Source organism: Neovison vison, chromosome 2, assembly GCF_020171115.1.
Source record: "Neovison vison isolate M4711 chromosome 2, ASM_NN_V1, whole genome shotgun sequence".
NCBI classification, from domain to species: Eukaryota; Metazoa; Chordata; class Mammalia; order Carnivora; family Mustelidae; genus Neogale; species Neogale vison.
Genome location: NC_058092.1, coordinates 48,469,148 through 48,490,990, shown reverse-complemented (window position 1 = coordinate 48,490,990; position 21,843 = coordinate 48,469,148). Strand labels below are relative to the sequence as shown.

The following is a 21,843-nucleotide window of genomic DNA, read 5'->3' as shown; positions in this document are numbered from 1 at the left end:
ATAAACCTGGAAAAAAAAAAAAACGTTTTTTAAAAAATTTTCTAATCTGAAACAAAACGGAGAAAGAAAAGGAGAAAACAAAGTAAAAAAAATTAAAAAAATAAAAAAATAAAATCCTGGAGGAAATAATTTAGTCGTAGGAAGTGGTTCTCAAACTTTAGCATCCAACAGAAACTCCTGGAGGATCTGTTAAGGCACAGGTTACTGGGTCTCCCGTTTAAGTTTCTACTCTAGTAGGTAGGGGGTGGGGCTGGAAATGTAGATTTCTATTCTGTATCCAGGTGACGTTCATGCTGGTCTGTGGCCCACACTTTGAAGAACCACTGATTTAAAAGAATAATCACCTAACAAATGAACTCTTTAGAAAAACAGGTGTCATTAGATGCTCTTAATAATCAGTTAAAAAAACACACTGCTGAGCTAATCAGTACTAATCGGGGCAATTTACCACAGCAGTAAAAAGCCTGGACTCCAGGAATAACTACCTGGGTTCAAATCCCAGCTCTATCACTCATTAACTGTGGGACCTTGGACAGGTTCCTTGGTCCCTTTGAACCTCAGTTTCCTTTGCTACCAAATATGCATAATAATCACAGTACATACAACACAGGATTACTGGGGGGAAGGAAAGGGTGAGCATATTTGAAGGGCTCACAAGGAGCCAGCACATGGTAAGTACACTGTAATGAGTTTAAACTACTAATACTACTATTAATACACTTTTTTTTAACCTCTAGAACTATTCCTCTATGCTAATTCCAGCATTAGGACTTAAGGATGGAGCTGTGGGCCAAACACATGCAAGGTCCTGTACTCACAAAGTTACCATCTGGTGAGGAAGGCAACTTAAATAGTTGTTTATCAAGTATTATCTGCTTAAATCAGAGGTTAAAAGCAGGGAAGCAAAGAGAAAAGGCTACAAAGACATTTCAAATTGAAGATCAATCAGATGTCAGGAACACTTCTTCAACTGGAGCCTAAACCAATGGAAAAACATAAATCTGTGTAATAACACCTTACAGCTTTTCTGGAACAAAGTATTATGACTTCTAAAACATAAGAGCATGATAAAAGAAAGTCTTCCCAATCAATGCCCCCAAATTTCTCAGCCCCTAAGGCTTCATGTACTCTGCATCAGGGGCTGCAAAGGTGAATAAACTGTCATTTCTTCCCCTCAAAGCCTGCCAAGAAACAGCTACATTGTCCTTGACCCTGGGCGAACACAGGTTCGAATTGCACGGGTCTACTTACCCATGGATTTTTTTTCAGTAAATACAGCACAGTTCTGTAAACATATTTTATCTTCCTTGTGACTTCCTTAATAACACCTTCTTTTCTCTAGCTTACTTTTTTGTAGAATGCAGTATATAATACATGTAACACATAAAATACATGTTAGTCAACTGTTTATGTTATAGTAAGGTTCTGATCAACAGTTGCCTATTGGTAGTTGTTGAGGAGTCAAAAGTTAGACTAGGATTTTCAATCACATGGGGTCAGTGCCAGTGACCTCTACACTGGTCAAGTGTATAAAAGGGGAGTCCCGGGGAGTCTGACGGCCTTCACAAAAAACATGACATGGAACATGGACCCTAAGGGATGAACAAGAGCAACAGCTCACCAAGTAGAAAAGAGTGCATGAGGGACATTCTAGAGAGAAGGAACAGTACGGGCAAAGGCAAGAGGACACAAAGAGGCCCAGAGACCCAGGAGAACGTCAGATGGGGCAGGGATGCTGGTGTGTGATGAAGAGCGCCGGAACACGAAGGCGGCTCACATCTCAATTCTGGGAAAATATCACCAGTTTTCCATGTAATAAAATTTATTTGAAGCCATTTGGAGGATGGTCAAAGGTGGCAAGGAAATAAATGCCTAAAGTGATATAATCTGTAGGTTTTTTAATGAAAGTCTAAAGCCGTCCTTGCACTAGACCCTCCAGAAGGTCAATGTTCTAATAGCAGACACGAGTGTGAGGCTCTGTCAACTGAGTCAAGCAGATGAGCAGCAGCAAGGCAGCTAAGATCAACTGAGTCCTTACCAGGCTGACTACAAGCTCTATACACACCGGTTCTTTCTGTCCCCAGAACAACCCTGTGAGGTACAGAAGAGGAACATACAGTGCAGACAAGGTAAGTAACTTGCTCAAGGTCACAGCACCCATCCCTGGGCTCTCACGTTACCTCAGAATCTGAACTCAACCTTCCCCTCTTCAGTTCACCTTCCTTCCTCTCACACCACTACCCAGGGCAAATCCAGGTTTGGGAGCTGTTAAACAGGGGAACTCTTTGAGAAAAGGAATACAAAGTTACCCAAAAATAAAAAATAAAAATAAATAAATAAATAAATAAAATTTTATATATATATATATGTATGTATGTATGTATAAAAAATCAGATGTAAAAGCAATCAGAAAGGAAGACAAAAAAAAATCAGATGTAATGACAAATTATTTACACTATGAAAAAATTAAAACAAATAACTTTGGGGATTAAAGTCTCATTTTTTTTTCTGAGATCAGAAAGGTAAGTAGTAGGTAGAACTACTTCCTACAGCAACCTCGCCCCACCTGAAATGAAATATTTTACAACTCCCAACAACTCCCAGCACTCAGAAGGGCCCATGCAAGTGAGGGTCAAGCTTAAGGTTCACTGCATTCACTTAAAAGGACATCCATCTCTGGCACTAACCAAAAGTTGCTTAAGCTTTTCCAACCTACTGTAACAAATGCCAGATTTGGGGAACCAAAAGAGGCGGTAAATTCACCCCAAGACAAAAAAGAAGGCGGAGCCAAGTTCTGTGTGAGAAGAACTAGGGTTTAGCATCCTGCACCCCTGCTAGTAAGATGGGCCACAACAAGGGGCATGGCTTGGGAACCATGGAAATCTAGCTTCAGATTTTCTCTGCTCCTTAGTAGCTGTGTGATCCTGAATGCATGGCTTGACCTCTCTGAGTGTGATTTTCCTCATCCATAAAAATGATATATTGTAAGGATCAAATAGCATAACACTGCCAGGAATGTCCGCTCTCTTCCCTCTGGAGATGCCCTTCCTGTGCTTTCTTCTGCTCCATCCTCCTTTCCCCACGCCAAGTCTGAGGGTGAGTAGGCTGATCTCCTCTCCTCTCCACATCCCCAGCAAATCCGGTGGAGATCTCCATCAAAGCGTATCATTCTCTTGTTGATTCTGCAAGCCCTCTGCAGATATAAAGATGAAAACACACACGCTACTGTCTTCAGGAAGCTCATGGTTGGTGGATAACCACGGATGGCCATGGAGCCTGTCTCCACTTTGAGGGAGATACTTGCAAGGGCAGGAGCCATGCATCAGACACGGGGCAGGCCGGACCTAACGGAAAATACTGAGTTCACCTCCCACCTCTCAGCCAGGGCCCTCGCCAGCCTCACTCTGGCTCACTCGCCCGACTCCACTGGGCCCTTCTCCCAACAGGCCCCAGCAACGCTGGCCTGTACATCCTCTGCATGGCTGGGTTGATGGAGTTTGGTTTACAGGGAACGAGGCCTATTGTTGGCACTCACCTCTAGAACAAAGAAGAATAGTGGCCCTTCCAAGGCCAAACAAAAGCAGACTTCTCTCCCATGAATTTCTGCTCCTTTATGAGCAACAGCATGCAGACCCCTGGTCCTCCACCGAACTACATTTAAAATAGCTTTTGTGAACGACAGACACAGTGGCCATTTTTGTGTATGTGTGCCAGCAGCAATGAATTGATTGTAATACGAACAATGTGCACGTCTTTCCACTTCTGCCAGAAGAGATGACATTGAGTCGCAGGCTGGGGAGGGGGGAGGGGGCGGAACTAAAGAAACCAAGCCTTAAGGTTTATTACACGAAATTCTGATAAAAAGCACTTCGAAGCCTCTTTCCCATCATCAAAAAACCACACTGGGCAAGATCAGAGCTTAACAGCCAACAAAAAAACACATTCAATCCCTGAGATCATTTTCCTGAAATAGAAAACTACATATGTTTCTCAAATTTCACATCAAGCCACTGCAGAGGCCAGACTGCAGGGCTGAATTGGGCCAAAGTAAGTGAGTGAGGGAGAGAGAGAGAGGAGCGGAGAGGAGAGGGGGTTGGGGGAGGAGAAGGAGTAAACAGAAGAAAATGAGCCCATTCTTCCACATCACCACATTTCTCTAGCACAATCTAAACTTACAGACACCCCCAGTTTCACAGAACTTGTAGTCAGGGTTGCTTATCGGGCAGCCTTTACTTTGTCAAATTAAGACACATTGCCTTGGATTAGCAAGACTCCTTAAATTCAAAATGACTTCATGGTTGGCTCAGAGTTCGGTGTCTCTGGGGCCAGCCGCCAGGAACATATCCACTGTGGAGCCTCCCTCCCCTCTCCGTACTGACCTGCCTGACTTTTCCATGGAGACAGCAGAGCAAAATCCCAAGCAGACAGGCTGTCAGTGTTAATTAAAAGTCCAAACACCTCTTTAGAAACTATCTCCAGCTCAATATTTATACAGAATATAAGAGTCCTAACAGGCAGGGCTGGAGAGAGGAGCGGGAGGTTGAGGCGGAAATAGGTTTGAATGGCATTTGGAACCCATTAATTTTTAAAAGACAGGCTGCCACCCTATATAGCCCCGGAGAAGTTCAAAATGTAACGAAACCAGGAAGATGAATGAGCCGAAGATTGTTTAGAAAGCCTGGGGAGAGCGCTCAGCTTTTGAAAAGAATAATATCAGGGCAATAATGAGAACTGATACTTTTTATTGGTGAATGCAGTTTTTGGCACATTTTAATGACACAGGTTGACAATTTTTTGTATTTAACAAAAAGCAAAGCAATCTTCTGAGTGGCTTGGGAACAAAGGACTCCCTGACTGCAGTTTCTTAATAACCTTTAAGAATTCTCTTCAAAGGCCCTTGACAATAATTTAGAGAGAGTAAGAAAGGAAAATGAGGAAAACAAGAAAAAAAATAGGTATATATAAAAGAGAAACTAAATAGAAGTGAAGACGAAAAAAAGAAGAATAGGATACAGCATTCTGACACCAAATCCCAGCCCAAGGGTTGAACTGCAGAGTTTAACAATAACTTTTTACAAAGGAATGACTTTCAAGAAAGAATCCAAAGACAGACTTTGGTCCACACCAATACATCTCACAGACTGAGAACTTCAGTCCTGGGAGGGCTGAATGGATCACCTACTCCAACCACCGAGTTGTACAGACAAAGAAACCGAGGGCCATGGGGCCCAAGGTGACCTGGCTGTGCCAGACACCAGTCTTCCCAGTTTTGAACCATGCCACCTTGTGCATCTCAAGATATAGGTCCTGGGCACCAGCAAGCCTTTCCAGTAGCATGGGCCCCTGGACTGAATGTTATACCTTTCATCAGCGACTGAAACTGGACCCCCAGAATCACAGAGGAACAACATATTCCAAAGGCCCAATAGCAAAGATCACAAGAGAATTGTCCAAGAGAGGCAGTCACCCTGGACCGGAAACAAATGTCAGACGCCACAAGGACCGTGACGCCCTATCCATCTGAGGGATGCCGTCTCAGGGCACAGAAGCGACCCTGCAGCAATTCATAATATGGGGATGGCCCTTTAAAATCTAGCCACTACTCCATCTCTGGGTTCAGTCACGTCACCTGGAAAATGAGATGTCCGTTTAACGCTTTCGGTTTTAAACCATTTCCAGCAGAGAATTCACCATCATACTATTTGTAAATGTGGAACCATATTCAGAGGTGTTTCTACTTTACCATACTGAAAGAGCACATGGTGTTATATTCTAAAAGTGAGGCAAGGTCTTAACGAGCAAAGTATTAGGTAAAGGAAACGCTATAGTGCTGCTCGGTTGGAAAATCACAGTCATATCGGCTATCATCTTTCAGGCACAGAAAATTCATGTCTAGATGTACGCAGCAGAGAGCTGAAAAAAAAGTGCACAGACACTGAACAAATTCAGACTAGTGGTTCTTAACAAAGGGTGCACAACACAAACACCTGAGGTCATACATTTTTATCTCCTCTGTTCCAAAGGACAAAGGTGGGGATTCTTAACCCTTTCTGTCCAGATTTACTTCACTGATGAAAAGTGAAGGAAGAAACTCATCCTTCCGCAGCAGGTAAAGAAGGACAGTCAATGATCCCACAGTCAAGCATCAGTGTAGGGCAGGAGGAGTCCCAGTCCTGGAGGATTTGTGCCCAGACTCTGGTGTTTCTGTTAGGAATGGATGAGAAGCCCTCTCCTGTCCCTTGATAGACCTGGAACATTCCATCCTCTTCTGCCCTATCTAGACTTTCAGCCTCTGGATATTGACCTTTCTGTGGTCTCTTGACATCTACCCTGGCACTGGGAGGGATTAAATGACTTGCCCAAAGACCACTTGCCCAAACCCATCCAGCTGATAAATGGCAGAGCAAAGTTTTGGGCTCCAGTCTTCACATACATTGGAATAGTTTAAACAAATGTGTACCTACCTGCTGCTAGATTAGAGGGAGGGTAGTTCTTGGGTACTCTATTTATATATGCAAGGAATAAGTGAAAAATGAATGAATGAGCAAATGAATGACAAATTGTGAGCTACCGTTACTTCAAAGCATATACCACTTCCGCCATGATTTCCACCATCCTCAACCTCCTGCTGATTGCTATCATCATAATTTCCTGAGAAATGACAATTCTGCAATTATCTTTTTACCTACCCCATGCTAATTCTCCTTTTTTGCTTTAGTAGTAAATGAAATCCAATTTCATTCACGTATCAATGCCTCTAGATAAAAGTCTACTTCATCTGGGCTCCAATCAAACTTGGCATAACTATAAACCTAAGAGCTGGCCAAGGACAGTCAAACAGAACAAGTATTATGTAGATCTTCTATGAATGTTGTTTAAAGAAGGCTGACTCAGGTCTGTGGGACATCCTTTCTACGCAACCCTGCCTTCCTTCTCCCTGCTACAAAGAATGGAGACTGGACAACAGAGACTCCAGCACCCAACCTGGACCATGAGGTGACCTTGAGAATGGAAGTCAGGGCTAAGGATGGTGAAGCAAAAATATCAAAAGACCAACGGTCCTTGATGACTTCATGGGGCTGACACAGGAGCTCAATACTCCATATGTCTCATTTATTTACAGAAGAGAATGAACACTTAAGTGTTGAAGCAACTGTTTTTTTTTAAATTTTCTATTATGTCTGTTATTTATCAGTGAAGATGTAAAAATCATTTTTCTTCTTTAGAGAGTGAAAGCACTCCTGCTTCCCAAGAATAAAGGCAAAGGAAAGCTAATATTTACAGGCCATTTCTCAGCACTATGAGATACACTAAAAAATAAGATGATGTGAGAAGATGGCTGAATCATTCTTCCTAGAACCCAGAAGCACTGTTTTATACCGTTGTTCTGGAAATCATCTTCAGTACAGTCATAAAATAATGCAAGTCAAAGAGCCTCAGCATTCATCATGTCAAGAACAACTGTGATTCACCCCCCCCACCAGAACTATTTAATTTTATAGCACTCCTCGAGTATCCTTATCCAGTTTCAACTAAGGTCTAGCCAAAAAAATGTTATCTCTAGGATGATTTAAATTCCATCAATTTTACTTTCATTCAGATTTCTAACATTAAAAAAATCAAGCCTTAAGTCATAATGAGAATTTACAGTTACAAGGATGCCTATGATAAAAAAAAAAAAAAAGAAAAGAAAAGAAAAGAAATACAAAAGGAAATAAAGTATTGGTGAAGAGACAGAAAAACTGGCATCCCCAAACACTGTTGGTGGAAATGTAAAATGGTATAGCCACTACCAAAAAAGCTGGTAATTCCTCAAAACGCTAAACGCAGATTAACCGTATGACCCAACCATTTTACTCCTAGGTATATACCCACTAGAAATGAAAGCTGACTCAAATGGATACTTAGAGTCAATCCTTACTACATTATTCACAATAGCCAAAAGGAAGAAAGAACCCAATCATCCATCATGGGTTCATCAACAAATGACAGAAAAGCAAAATGTAGTATATGAATACAATGCAGTATTCTTCAGCCACCAAAAGGAAATTCTGGCAGAGGCTACGACATGGTTGAATCTGGAAAGTGTAATGCTAAGTAAAATAAGCCAGACAAAAGAAACCAAATATTGTATGATCCTACTTCTATGAAGTATCTAGAGTAAGCAAATTCATGAAGACAGAAAGCAGATTAGAGGTTACCAGGGCTGGGGGAAGAGAGGAATGGGGAGCTACTGCTTAAAGGCTACAGTTTTTTGTTTGGGGAGAAGAGTAAATTTTGAAAACAAACAGTGGTAATGGTTGTCCAACACCATGAATGTAATTATCGCCACTGAACTATATACTTCAACTATGGTTGAAATGGTGACTTTTATGCTATACTTATTTTTACAATTTATAAAACTTAATAATGTAATCTATCAAAAGCAACGAACTATAGATTTTAAATGGGTGACTTACATAGGCTGTGAATTATACCTCAACAAAATTTTTTTTTTAATCAGTCTTATCTTATCTTATATACCACTACAAAAGGCAATCAAGAAGTAAAGTACTAAGTAAGGGGCATGGATCTCAGGCATGTCACCAAAGGCAGATACTGGAGTGGAAGTGTCTCCTTTCTTCTGCCATGCCGCTGTCTCAGCCCTCAGGATGAGACTGCCACCCACCCTGCTCTCTTCACGCAGAGCAGCACCAGAGGAAGCACAGCGGACTTCCTACCCCATGCCCTTAATTTTCCCCAAGGGGATAAGGGCTCATCTGACGGCTGAGAGACTGGAATATATTAAGTCACATTTTAAGGGTTACTCTGTTAAAGACAGGTGACAAGCCATGCCTTGAACAACATCAAACACAATCCTTCTGGGGAGCCTGGTGGCTCAGTCGGTTAAATATCTGCCTTCAGCTCAGTCATGAACCCACGTCTGGCTCCCTACTCAGCAGGGGAGTCTGCTTTGCCTTCTTGCTCTGCCCCTCCTTGCTGCTTGTGCTCACTGTGTCAAATAAAGAAACAAAAATCTTCAAAAAAAAAAAAAGGAAGAAAAAGTGCACTCCTTCCTGTGTCCAATTACAACCAGCACGCTTTGGCTTCAGGTAAGCACACCTGAGCAGGGTCTACGGTCATGCTGCTGACTCAGTTCCTTAACTAGAGAGCTCATTGACATAACTGGTCTTCCTTCCCCCATATACATACATGTACGCACATGTTCACCTGAACACATAGGTATTCAGTTCAGTTCAGCTCACTTCTGAGCTGCATTAACCATCCAATATACCAGAAGCTCTACACATTAGAGGCTAGACTGTCATTTTCTGAAATAACGAGATAGTTTCCATCCTCCATTTAGCTAATATGCTTTTTATGTCATCTCTATCAGTCAGAAGCCAAGTGGCAATCAAGAGTGAGTGACACTTCGAACCCTTAACAACAGGAATATCTGTTAGGAATTCAAATAAAGAACATCAGTGTTAATTGTTCTTAGTGCAGTGATGACACTGTGGTTACACAGGAGAGGGTTAGTTCTCTTAGGTGTTCACACTGCAGAATTTAGGAGGACGTAGGTGATTCAGCTCATTTACAAATGATTTAGCAAAACCATTTGTAAGACAGAGCACTTGAGACACAAATGGAACAAAATGTGGAGGAAGGTAGGTTAAGATACGGCGTTGAATATGCCATTCTCTCTACACTTTCCTGTAGGTTTTAATTTTTCTCGAAAATAACACCTGGGGAAAATACCAAAACAAAAATTCAGTGCATCTGATAGATTATACAGAGTTCTCACCAATATTTAAGAAAACACCAAAACCCAATATAAATATTAGTAATGGACATTTATAATACTAATGGACACAATAACTGACAATGACGTAAACGAATAAAACCAGTGATTGCTAAACATTTGAAAAATAAACTGCATTTAATAGTTAAAAATGGAAATTAAAATAATAAACCATTTTGGGGATGCATGAGTGGCTCAGTCAGATAAACGTCTGCCTTTGGCTGGAGTCATGATCCTATGGCTCTGGGATCAAGCCCTGTGTTGGGCTTCTTGCTCAGTGGGGAGTCTGCTTGGCTCTCTCTCCCTCTGCCCCCGCCACTGCTCATGCACACGCGCTCTCTCGCTCTCTCTCTCCCTCACTTTCTCTCACTTGTGCATGCTTTCTCTCTCAAATAAAATCTTAAAAAATAAATAAAATAAAATAAGCTACCATTTTAATCCTAAAAATTTGGCGAGATTGACAAAGACATTATGCTAACATAGCATAGAATATTATAGATATCAAAATTATTGTAAGTATTATACTGGTATCAAAAACATGTTTTCACATAATATTTAATGATACGGAAAATAGAATACTACATGAAGTAAAAAACAAATTACACAAAGTAGATTTATAATTTTTTTAATGATTTTTATAGATTTTTATTTATTTATTTGATAGAGAGAGATCACAAGTAGGCAGAGAGGCAGGCAAAGAGAGAGAGGGAAGTAGGCTCCCTGCTGAGCAGAGAGCCCGATGTGGGGCTCGATCCTAGGACCCTGAGATCATGACCTGAGCTGAAGGCAGAGGCTTAAACCACTGAGCCCCAGATTTATAATTTTTTAAAGAACAAAAACACAGTAGAATAAAAGTCTAAATATGACACTATTTTTGAGATCCTGGAGATTATGTCTGGAAAATAATTACAGGTCTGGATCAATAACCTGACCAGAATCTTCTCCTGACAGACTGGCAAATAACCATAAAAAAAATAACAGTACAAAAATATCTACTATAAACTCAAAACATAAGAAAAGTATGCAAATCAGGAAAATACTTGCTATTTTAAAAGGGATTAGTTTCTTAAAGCCATAAAATTCATCTCTTTAAAGTAGAAGACAGAAAACTGACAATTTAAACAACTATACACCGTAATGGAGAGGAAAGGGAAGGGAAATAAATAAACATATAAAGAAATCTAAGGGGGAAATCAACCTGAGATATTAAATCAGCCCTCTTTTCTCATGTGCCATAGAAAAGTCTCAGAAATTTTAACATGTAACTTCTTTTTTATTTAAATTCAATTTAATTAACATACAATGTATTATTAGTTTCCGAGGTAGAATTTAGTGATTCAACACTTGCATATAACACCAAGTGCTCATTACTTCAAGTGCCTAATATGTACGTTCTAAAGAAAACTTACCAATGTGTCCTTTATGCTTAAAGAGCCTGGCCATCAACTTCTTTAAGTCCAAAGAAATAAAAATAAGTGAATTGGAAACAGACAAATCTCCCATATAGAATAATTCAAAATACTGTATGTAGATATTCCACCCTCAAGGAAGTGAAGCATAACTCCCTGCTCCTGGAAATGTGGGTTGTGCATGCTGACTTCCTTCCAAAAAGCACCATCTAGAAGGAGGAGAGGAGTAACTTACGGATGGAAAAATCTAACAAACAATACCTTAGCCAGGTGATCAAAGTCAACATCAACATGATGTCATACTGATAGCATGTACCCTTGATATGATATGATGAGAACAGTACTGTGGTCTACCAAAAACATACTACCCAAGCCTCATCATGAGGAAAACATCAGACAAATTCCATTAGAAGGACATACTACAATACACATGACTAGTCCTCTTTGAAACTGTCAAGGTCATCAAGAACTGTCACAGCCAAGAAAAGCCTAAGGAGATATCACTAAACCATATACATTTATGGTATCCTGGATAGGATCCTGGCCATTAGGTAAAATGTAAATAAAGTATGGAATTTAATTAATGATAATGTCTCAATATTGGTCCATCAATTGTGACAGAGGTACCATACTAATGTAAGATACTAATAATACAGGAAACTGGGTGTCAAATATTTAGAAATTCTCCTATACTATCTTTACAACTTTTCTACAAATCCAAAACTGTTTTAAAATAAAAAGTATACTGGGAATTATAATTAAATTTAATAGGTCACATTTTTAAATAATTTAAAGACTACTGCCAACCAGGAGAAATTTCTCTTAGCCTCCAGTGTTAGAAACTGAGTTTTACTTCTGAGAGGCAGTGAGGTTCTTATCTGTTTACTCAGTTATTCTTGATAATGCTCTAATCTTTGCTTTGGCCAGTAGGAAGCTTGGATACAAATCTATTAGTAATTATGAAGAATCTTAGAGCTTTTACAAAGTTCATACCTTCACCTCAGTTGCTCTAGTAATATTTTCACTCCTTTGTGATTTTCCATACATATTTTATCACTTTTAATCTTATCCTATTATCAGTCTTCTTAAATCTCTTTAGAGGGAGGATTTTTATATATATATAAGACTATGTTTTTGTCTGATGATATAAAACTGCATTGTTGAAATTGCTGACTTCCCATTTGTCACGTCACTAAAATTCTGGGTAGTAACCCACTCACGGGTTAGAACGGGGCAAATTACTAAAGCATCCAGCTTCAGCTTCTGAACTGGCAACACCACCTGCTAAATTAACCAATGCTCATGAGGGCTAATAGGGTTCACATCTGCTAATATGCCTAGCACAGATAGAGAGAAGGAGCCTGAAAATGATAACAATCACATTATTATTAGTAACAAAAATAGAAATCATTATTTTCATTCTTAAAATGTAAAGAATGGAGCTGAATTACAAATTAATCATAGGCCAGGTGGTGACTTGCTCGGTGACCCAGACACACAAGGGAAGCTACCAAATTTAGGGGAATGAGAACAATAACTAAAGGTGGGTGGACAATATGGGGAGGATAAAGCCAAACGGGAAGAGGAGGAGGAGGAGGAAGACTTCTTACACAATGTCATTGCCAAAAACAAGTCTGAAAGCTTTAAGACAAGGTGAAATCTGATCACTCTTTAGCCTTGACTCCACTAGAATAATAAAAAGCGAAAAAAGAAAGAAAGAAAAAAAAAAAACACCCTCTAGTTTTTCTGGCACTCATTTCCCCAAAGCCTCCCAAACACAACAGTCTCAGTAAGAGCCAAATAAACACCAAATCTGAACCTCTCCTTAGCCCAGACGATGCCAAGTTTATGTTTCACTGCCCCAAGTTTTTTGGTATTAGCACATTCAAACTCACACTTAGTCTAGAAAAGGAGACAGACAATGGGGATTTTTCATTAAAGGAACCATGCACTGTTGCAGCACTGGGTGCACAGTATCTCTAACTCCCTCAGTGATCCTAAGAGAACACATCCAGATGAGGACCTGAGGCTTAGCGGTGGAACTAGTTCACTCCAGGTTCTTATAGACAGTACACGTCGGAGAATACTGAGCCCAGGTGAGTCTGACTACCAGGATTTCCATCTTTCCACTATGCCAGAAACGTAACGCAAAGATTCCCTGCCAAAATCGATAGAGAAGGGGAACTAAATGAAATAGCTAATTCCTTCAAAAAATTGCTCAGCAGGGTGTTGGAAGTTCCTCTGTTACCTTATCAACTCACACAATAACACCCCAGACTGGGTGCTGTCATTGTCCCAATTCTACATGTGAGAAAGCACAGAGGGCTTACTTGTTTCATCCTCACTGTGCAGGTTGAAACAGAGAAGGGATAAGGAATGGAGAGAGTAAGGAATCAATAGGAGAGAAAGACAGGGGTAAGAGCCAGGGGTTCCAGGGGGAGGGCAGCCACCTCGCAAGAGAAACTCTGCACCTGGTCCCCAAGGCCACCAATCTCTGCTCGAGGAGAGAGACGCTGGAGAAAAGGCCTCTGAAGGTGCTCATGACTCCGGGGCAACAGGCAGATGAAGGTGGGATTGCAGATTCGTACTACTGAAAACAGAACGAGTCATGAGTGTCATAGCCAGTAAGAAAAAAAAAAATGGCAAGGAAGACTGGACAGCCAATAAATCATTTCTGAAGAGTAAACCTTCTGTTTCCTGAGGGTTTCGGATTGTTGTGGGTGGGGATGGGAGCCCCCAAGCACATTCTGATGGGCCAGAAAGAAGCTCGTTTTTAAATTTACCAAGTTCACTAGAAGTTTTTAAATACTTCCAACCCCTCAGAGGTGTGAAGTACCTTAGAGTCGTACATCACTTCCCTGTATATTCTGTTAAGCAATGTTGTCCAAAACTACCTGATCATATATAGCCTCCTGGAGTACTTGTTTAACCTATACATTCCCGGGTATCCCAAGGAGATTCTGATCAGTAGGCTCAAAATTGGAGGCTCTGGGGATCTGATGCTTTGAATAAATGAGTCAACCAATTCCTATCTTCAGGCTAGTTTGGAAAAACTGCTTTAACAGGACTCTCCCAACAAGCTTTCAAGGTAGATATCATGATCCCCATTTTAAAGATAGGTTCAAAGAAGGAAAGGACATACCCAGGGTCACACAACTCACATCCGGCAGAATGGAGAACTACAAATCACACTGTGACTCCACAGTCGGCATGCATGCCACCACACTGAAGTCTGAGCCAGAGCTAGCTTCGAAAGCCCACTCCTTGCTATCATAATACGGTATCTGACACCAGGAAATGTGAGTAGAGTACTACAAGAAGTAGTACTACTACAAGCAAGAAGAAATCAACTCCCTGGGTTGAGTAACACTCAAGAAAAAAGGGAAGGAAAGAAGGGTCGTCCTACTCCATCTGCAATTTTTTTTTTTTTAGATTTTATTTATTTACTTGAGAGAGAGCACAGAGGAAGAGGGAGAAGCAGACCCCCAATGAGCAGGGAGCCCAACACAGGGCTCAATCCCAAGATCTTGGGATCATGACCTGAGTTGAAGGCAGACACTTAACTGACTGAGCCACCCAGATGCCCCTGCAGTTCTATTTTGCCCTCAAATTTTGTGGGCCAATGGGGTACTGTCAACACCCACACTATTAGCAATGCTTTGACTAATAGGTCCATTTGGCTAAAATGATGGAAATATTTCTTCCACTACTGCACAAAGGTAGAAAAAAAGGTCCCTCTAGAAATAACGTTAGACAATGTCACACCACAGGAAGAATGCCCTAGATGAGATCTTCACCCACACCCTGACATCCCCATTGGTGACAGCAGTACAACAGTGACTAACTGTACCATCTGCGGTAAAGCTCAGACCTCCCCCCACCAGAGCCTGCTCCCACTGGCGGGCTAAGTAGCTGGGGTGTGCAGAGGTCATGTTTATGCATGGGTCCCCACTACCCTGAGACGGGCGGCTAATGATCATTTCCCAGGCGGCAGGGGAGGATCATCACATGAAGAATGGCGTGCTTGTGAAACACGTCCTCTACTATCTCCTTTCTGGAAGCCTCTCAGGATGAACTCTTATCAACTCTTATCAAGAAAAGGTCCAAATATGTATTTATACAGGCTTACCTGTCCTCTGGGAAATGATCCTCTTCTTCACAGATCTGTTCAATACAGATTATCTACATCATTTTCAAGATGAGAAAACCCCTCCCCTCCCCATGCTGCCTCTCTTGGGTATCCCCTGAAACCTGTTGTCAGGATGACAACAGACTTGCAGACTTTGAGATTTCATGTTCAACCTGTCTCTATTACACACACACACACACACACAGCCACTCTGTTAATTATAGCAGCTACTACTTCACACCAAGTATATTTTGAATTGTCTCTGCCATGTAGCACATACGCATTTATAACATTCACATTTATGGAAAAATATTGTGACTTCAACATATAGACCTCTACACTCTGCAATGATTCAGGTACATTAACATAAAAAGCAACACACTCATCCAGTTAAAATCAGCTTCCTCGGAAAACAGATCTCTTCCCTTCATTTTAGGGCCCCCCAAAATTCTTTTATTCATCATGTAAAAAGTGCCTTTGGGAAAATAGTCACATTTCATGATGGACTGTTCACGTCTCCTTCAAATGTGTCCAATTTTAATGAATGGTCTTCACCTTGGACACCAACATTCCAGGCCTCGTAGGAACAATGGTGTTCGGGCATGTGCAGTGGAGGTGAAAGATGGATTCAAGATGTTTCAAGTATGCAAAATCGCATGCAGATGTACAAACAGTACGTCCAGTCAAAGCGAGTTAAGAAAGCAATATATATACAGACACCCGAGAATGGATGAACGCAAATAAAATCCAACTTGTAATTAACATACCGTGCTGTGACACCTGTTGCCTTCCACGATAAGAAGTCTGGGAGATCAAAGAAATGTCCCGCCTTATCCCAGCACGTCTCTCTCAAGTTCTGCCAAATTAAATATATATTAGAATCAATTATGGGCCTTTTTCCCCTATCCCTCCCCTCTTTCAATAATGTTTCAAATTTTTCAAAACAAAAGCACAGCCAACAATGTCCCATAAAACATCTGTTCAGGGGCTGGGGGCCGGGGGGAGGGCAGGGATGGTATGTATAGTACCTATATAGGAAAGAAAAACTGGCAATTATTGATCCTTCTAAAAATGACCATCATTTCCCTTTTATCCCCTTGGCCAGGCTGGAGGGGGAAGGAGCACACTCTGTGAGGGTGTGCAATCCATCTTCCCAGGGAGGGGTCACAGAATACACTTCAAGACACACAGCAAGATTTCAAAGCTGAACAGTCATAAGCTGGGAAGACAACTGCACTAAGAAACTACTCCATGAGATGGAATGTGTTCCGCCATGCAGAATTCTCCCCATATCAACGGGTTCCCAAGGCAGGAGAACAGTTGGTCCCTGCCTTCAAAGAACGTCCAGTCTGAGCCAAAGAGAATGGCACATACCCAAATTATTCTTATAAAATACCTAAATGTTTGTTTCTTCCAGTGTCTTCCACATTGCCAGTGTGATCAGATTTTTTTCTTGCGATTGGGCTTTTTCTTCCCTCTGCCACCTCTGTCTAGGACACTGATTCCTCACCCACCACCCTGTTGCCTCCCGGGGTCCATATGACCTGCCCCTGTTGGTTAACCCTATCTACCCTTCCTTGAAGAAGCCTTCCAGGATCTCCCACTCGGTGTAGGTCTGAGTCGCATATAACCCACATCACCCCACAATTATTTCTGTACCATCTTTCTTTACTGCAAGAACATAAGCTCTACAATGTCGAGGACCTTGTCAGGCTTATGGACTATGATATACCCTACAACTCTCTCCTCTCCTCCCCTCCACAGGACTTGACGGTTAGCCATGAGGCAGAAGCTACCAGACTCCAGTCCCCCTTACACATTTAACTGGACCAGGGATGGACATGTGGCCTAACTGAGCCAGTCAGGTTCCTTCTACTCAGGATCCAAATGGAGTCATTTAACTTCTGCCTATGAATAAGGGGAGATAAGCCTGGAAACTGTAAAGTGGACATTTTCTGCCAAGTACCTAGAGAAGTAGAACTTCACAAAGAGAAGAGTAAAGCAGACAGAAGCAGTAGCAAGAAAGGTTTCCTACCAACCAGGCAACTCTCCAAGTCCTGGTTTCAATTATTCCCTTCCCAAGAGGCTACAATAAAAGGAATGTATCATAAGCACAAGAGTATCTTGGGGAACCTTAGGGCCACAGTGAAGAAGATCCACAAGAGAGATATTCCAGAATCTGTGAGAGGGTGACACACAGCAGACACTCAATATATATTTGCTGAACAACTAAACAACCTCTCACTTTCACCTTCCAACCTCTTTCATTTGAGGCGCACTTCAGAGTCTAGAAATGGATTTCACCTGTGTTATCTCCTCAGAATGAGGAAAAGTTCTGAGTATTATTACATCTACTTTATAGACATATGACTGGCCTTGATCTACATCTGTCCTCAAATTCTCTGAGTCCTTCCTACTTCCCCCCCTTCCCTATCACTACTATATAAGCTATTAATGTGCATGACAGCAAAAATATAATCCCAGGTCCGGGGTCCCATTTAAACAACAGTAATATCAAAAGGGTTCAGCAGTAAATGACAGTGTGAAGCCCATTTTCCATTACTGTTGTTATTTGTTTTAAATTCCTAAGCACTGAGGTGAGAGCTTACATCTAGAAAGAGCTAGGCTTCTCTTTGAATACCCATACGTGTTCATGACAAACAAGGCAAAACTTAGAGCTGACTAAATGTGCCTATCCCATCTATAAACTAGTGGTATCCTCAGGCCCTAACAGGGTCACAATCAGGAAAATGGTAGCCTTTGAAACTGTGTGAATCAACCTAGCAGCCTGCCTTCTTCGGGGCAGTCCCTGACATCTCTTTCCCTGTGCTCTGTGGTCTCAGTGATCAGTTTCTAGGGAGAAGGAGAAAAGGTAGCCTCCTTCCACAGGCTCCAGGAATCCAGGGCCGGTCACTAGAAATGAATGCTAAACCACAGCAGCAACAACCAGCGCTTCAAGCCAAAGCTGAACAAGGTTCCTAAACTCTGAAAACAACTGCTTCTGTTAGATCTTGTATATGGCCATTAAGGATTTCGCATAATGAGAGCTTTCAGTCTGGACAGCCTGGAGCCAAGCAGACGGTCACCGTGGACAATGGGACCTAAGCAAATGTCTCCAAGAGAACTTCAAGCTTCTTGACAAAAAGAGACACACTGCAGTAGGAAGCTTGAGGCAGCCAGGGAATGTCATTTCTTCTTGAGACCAGGCCAGCTTCACCTACCAAAGCCACAGACCCGAGTCCAATGTCTGTCTATCAGATGAGAAACCAGAAGCATGTAATTAGAAGCATGAGGTATCCTTAAGAACACACGTGGTCTTGGAGGAAGAGAGAGCAGTCTGGTCCCTGCTTTCTCTAAAAGCAGTCTGGAGATTAGCCAGCAAAGAGAAGGGGGCAGAGTTTGCAGGGATGAGAAGGAATGTCTCCTGATGCCTGATCTCTCACTCTGAGATGCTGACAGACTGTATGTAAGGATCCCATGCTGTTCTCATGTTGGGCTACATGATGCACAAGTGCATTGTCATCAGATGCCAGATGGGCCAAGAGCATGTAGCCCCATGGATGGATTTTTAATGCAATTCTGTGGGGAAAATCTCTCCTTCCCTTCCACTCCCCAGCCAGTACACAATCCCAGCTGAGGGGCTCAATCTTACTGAATTAATTCTATTTTTTGAACCATCGGGCCTGTCACTATCTTTCCTGTATTCCTCCGCAGCTCACAAGAGAGCCCCCACACACCTCATCTCATGTGATTCTCAGGGCGGTTCAGAGATGTGTAGGTGAATATACAGTAGTCCAGTTTCAGACAGGGCTTAGGCTAAAGTCACATAGGACTTCTAGCTCTAAAGTGATGTTCCTTTCTCCCACTGCGCCACAGTCACCATCCTGAGGCTCCCAGACCCATCTGAAATGTGGGGTTCGGCCTCTGGGGAACATCATGATAGAAGCCACTGCCATTCTTTACAGAAGAAAACAAACAAATAAAACACATTTCTGTACACTAAAAACTTTCAGAGATTTCTTCCAATCCTGATCAGCTCATTTAACTTCTACCAACTGAAAAATACCTTCCATGCACGGAGGGTGAATGGGGAAGGAGAAGCCCAGAGCAGGCCCTCAACACTAGTCAGGCTTAGCTGTATCCCATCATGTGACAGCTGAAGCCAGTGCACACTAGACGCTCTCCATGCAGAAGGAGTTAAGCCTATCTTCCGGTTACCAAGCAACTAACAAAAACTAGTCTTTTCAAGAAAAAAAGAAATCGGTGGTGATTTGGGATGTATGACTTGGCATGAAAGGCTTCTGCATTCCAATAACAATCCTTTGAGCTAAGCAATCCCCCAGGCTTGAAAGCAGCTAAAGAGAACAACTTCTTACTTTTTTTTTTTTTTAATCATCTATTACTTCATAAAACCACAGCATTTCTTGGGAGGCGGCTACAACTCCAAGTGCACACAGCTGCAGGTCTCAGCAGAGGGTGGGGACAGAGCAATATATCCAAGAGTTGGAGCCTGGCAGCAGCCGCCCTGCCCGCCTCGGGGCAGAGCGATGTAACTTTCTCCCTTGCCCTTTCCTTGTGTGTCCGGGGAGGCAGAGAGGTATCTTCCGGCTTCTCGAGGCTGAAGGAACTAATGGGGAACATGAAACAAGTCCTGCAGGGTATGTCAGAAGACACCAGGGTCTGGGAGCAGCATGAGAAGGTGGGGAGGAGCAGCTAAAACGGGATCATCCAAGGATTTTATTATGAATTGCGAAGAGATTCTGTCTGGGTATCTGCTGCATGCAGTGAAGAAAAAGGAGGAAACAGAGCTCCCTGATTCCCCACCCACTGAGTGATCCTGCCTGAACAGCCCAAGTCCTCACAGTGTCGTTTTCCAGCATTTAACTTCCAATGAAAAAGCAAAACCTTATCCTCACTCTACGTCCAAGACTCCAAATTAGGGCACAGGCTGATAGGCCAGAGAAGAAAGATGTTTCAGTAGGAAACGTAATTCTCAACGTCATTCTGAAAAGAAAAATGATGCTGAAAACATAGAGCGGGTCATAATCTGCAGCCAGAAACCTCCCAAAATGAATGAAACAACTGTGTGTTTCAGACTCCCATCCACAAAGAAAAGACCAAACACCAGACATATTTCAGGTCAGACAGGCAGATACACAGAGAGGTTTGTGCTACTAGGGGCGTCTTTCTAAAAACTGAAAACTTACCATTGCACTCCTTTGTTTAAAATGATCCAACAGTTCCTCATGGCCTAGAATCGCTGAACTCCTTGGCATGGCTCTCAGGACACTCAACACCCTGGCTCCGGCACGGCCATTATAATGATGAATCCTTCCGGGCTCATCTCCTAGCACGCTTCAGCCGGCACTCACCCCATTTCCTCCATGTGCCCAAATGCATTAAGCTCCTTCCACATTTCCACACCTTGTGTGGAGGCTCGTGCCTCTACTTGGATTGCCTTCCTCACCTTCTCCCATAACCAAACTTCTACCTTTTTTTTTTTTTTTTTTTTAAAGATTTTATTTTATTTATTTGAGAGAGAGAGACAGTGAGAGAGAATGAGCGAGGAGAAGGTCAGAGAGCGAAGCAGACTCCCCATGGAGCTGGGAGCCTGATGTGGGACTCGATCCCGGGACTCCAGGATCACGCCCTGAGCCGGAGGCAGTCGTCCAACCAACTGCGCCACCCAGGCGTCCCCAAACTTCTACCTTTGATTCAACTCCAACTCAAATGTCATCGGTTCAGTGCATCCCTCCAGGCCCTCGCTGTATCCCAATTATATATACATGTGCCTAAATCCACCTGAAAATGACAGACTCCCAGAGGGCAAAAACCAGCTCGAAAATAAAAAAATAAAAAGGCAAAAAGTTTCGGGAGTTATAAAGAAATTTAAAGTCAGGCCTTTTCAAAAGAAAATGACAGCAGGGCTGGAGAAAGATGTGCACAAAAGGAAAAGGTAATTAATAAGATGATGTATGGCAATAATGTAATGAGCCTGATACCAAGGTTTGGTGAGTCAGCCTCATAACTTTATCGTAATATTTTGTGTAGGTCATATATTTGCCTCTAATGAGTAATCACAGACAAGGTTCAGAGGAGGGAAAGGGCTTCGGGGTTGGATTAGCCAAAAAAGGTTCCATGGGGAAGAGATGTGAGCAGAAGCCTAGAGGTCAAGTTGAACAAGCATCTATGCCACTACTGAGAATGAAACCCAAGAAACAAAAATTGGAATTGACAGGATTGCCCCCATTAGAGAAGAATTTATTTATCTGTACTATCATAGAACTTATTTGGGAAATGAAATAATTCCATTGCATAATTTAAATTAATCTTTAGGAACTCGATTTGTACCCATCCTTCCCCACCCTCTCCCTAGAGCCCTACAGTTGTACAGAAAGGCAAACTTATAACCCACACTAGACTCGATTTCCCAACCATAAAAAAAAGTTAACCATTTTCACAAAAACTGATCATATTTAGCAAAACTGACTTTGCCAGGAATATGATACCACCACATGCATTAG

General features: G+C 42.1%; 1 protein-coding gene across 3 annotated transcripts in view; it reads right to left on the bottom strand.

The window, feature by feature from the left end:
- FGGY (FGGY carbohydrate kinase domain containing) overlaps nucleotides 1-21,843 on the bottom strand; it is a 387,944-nt gene that overhangs the window by 319,084 nt on the left and 47,017 nt on the right. For all 3 annotated transcript variants that reach the window (XM_044238342.1, XM_044238340.1, XM_044238341.1), the window contains exon 5: nucleotides 16,087-16,175. In XM_044238342.1, coding sequence (XP_044094277.1) covers nucleotides 16,087-16,175 — 89 coding nt within the window. The remainder of the gene's footprint in view (nucleotides 1-16,086; nucleotides 16,176-21,843) is intronic.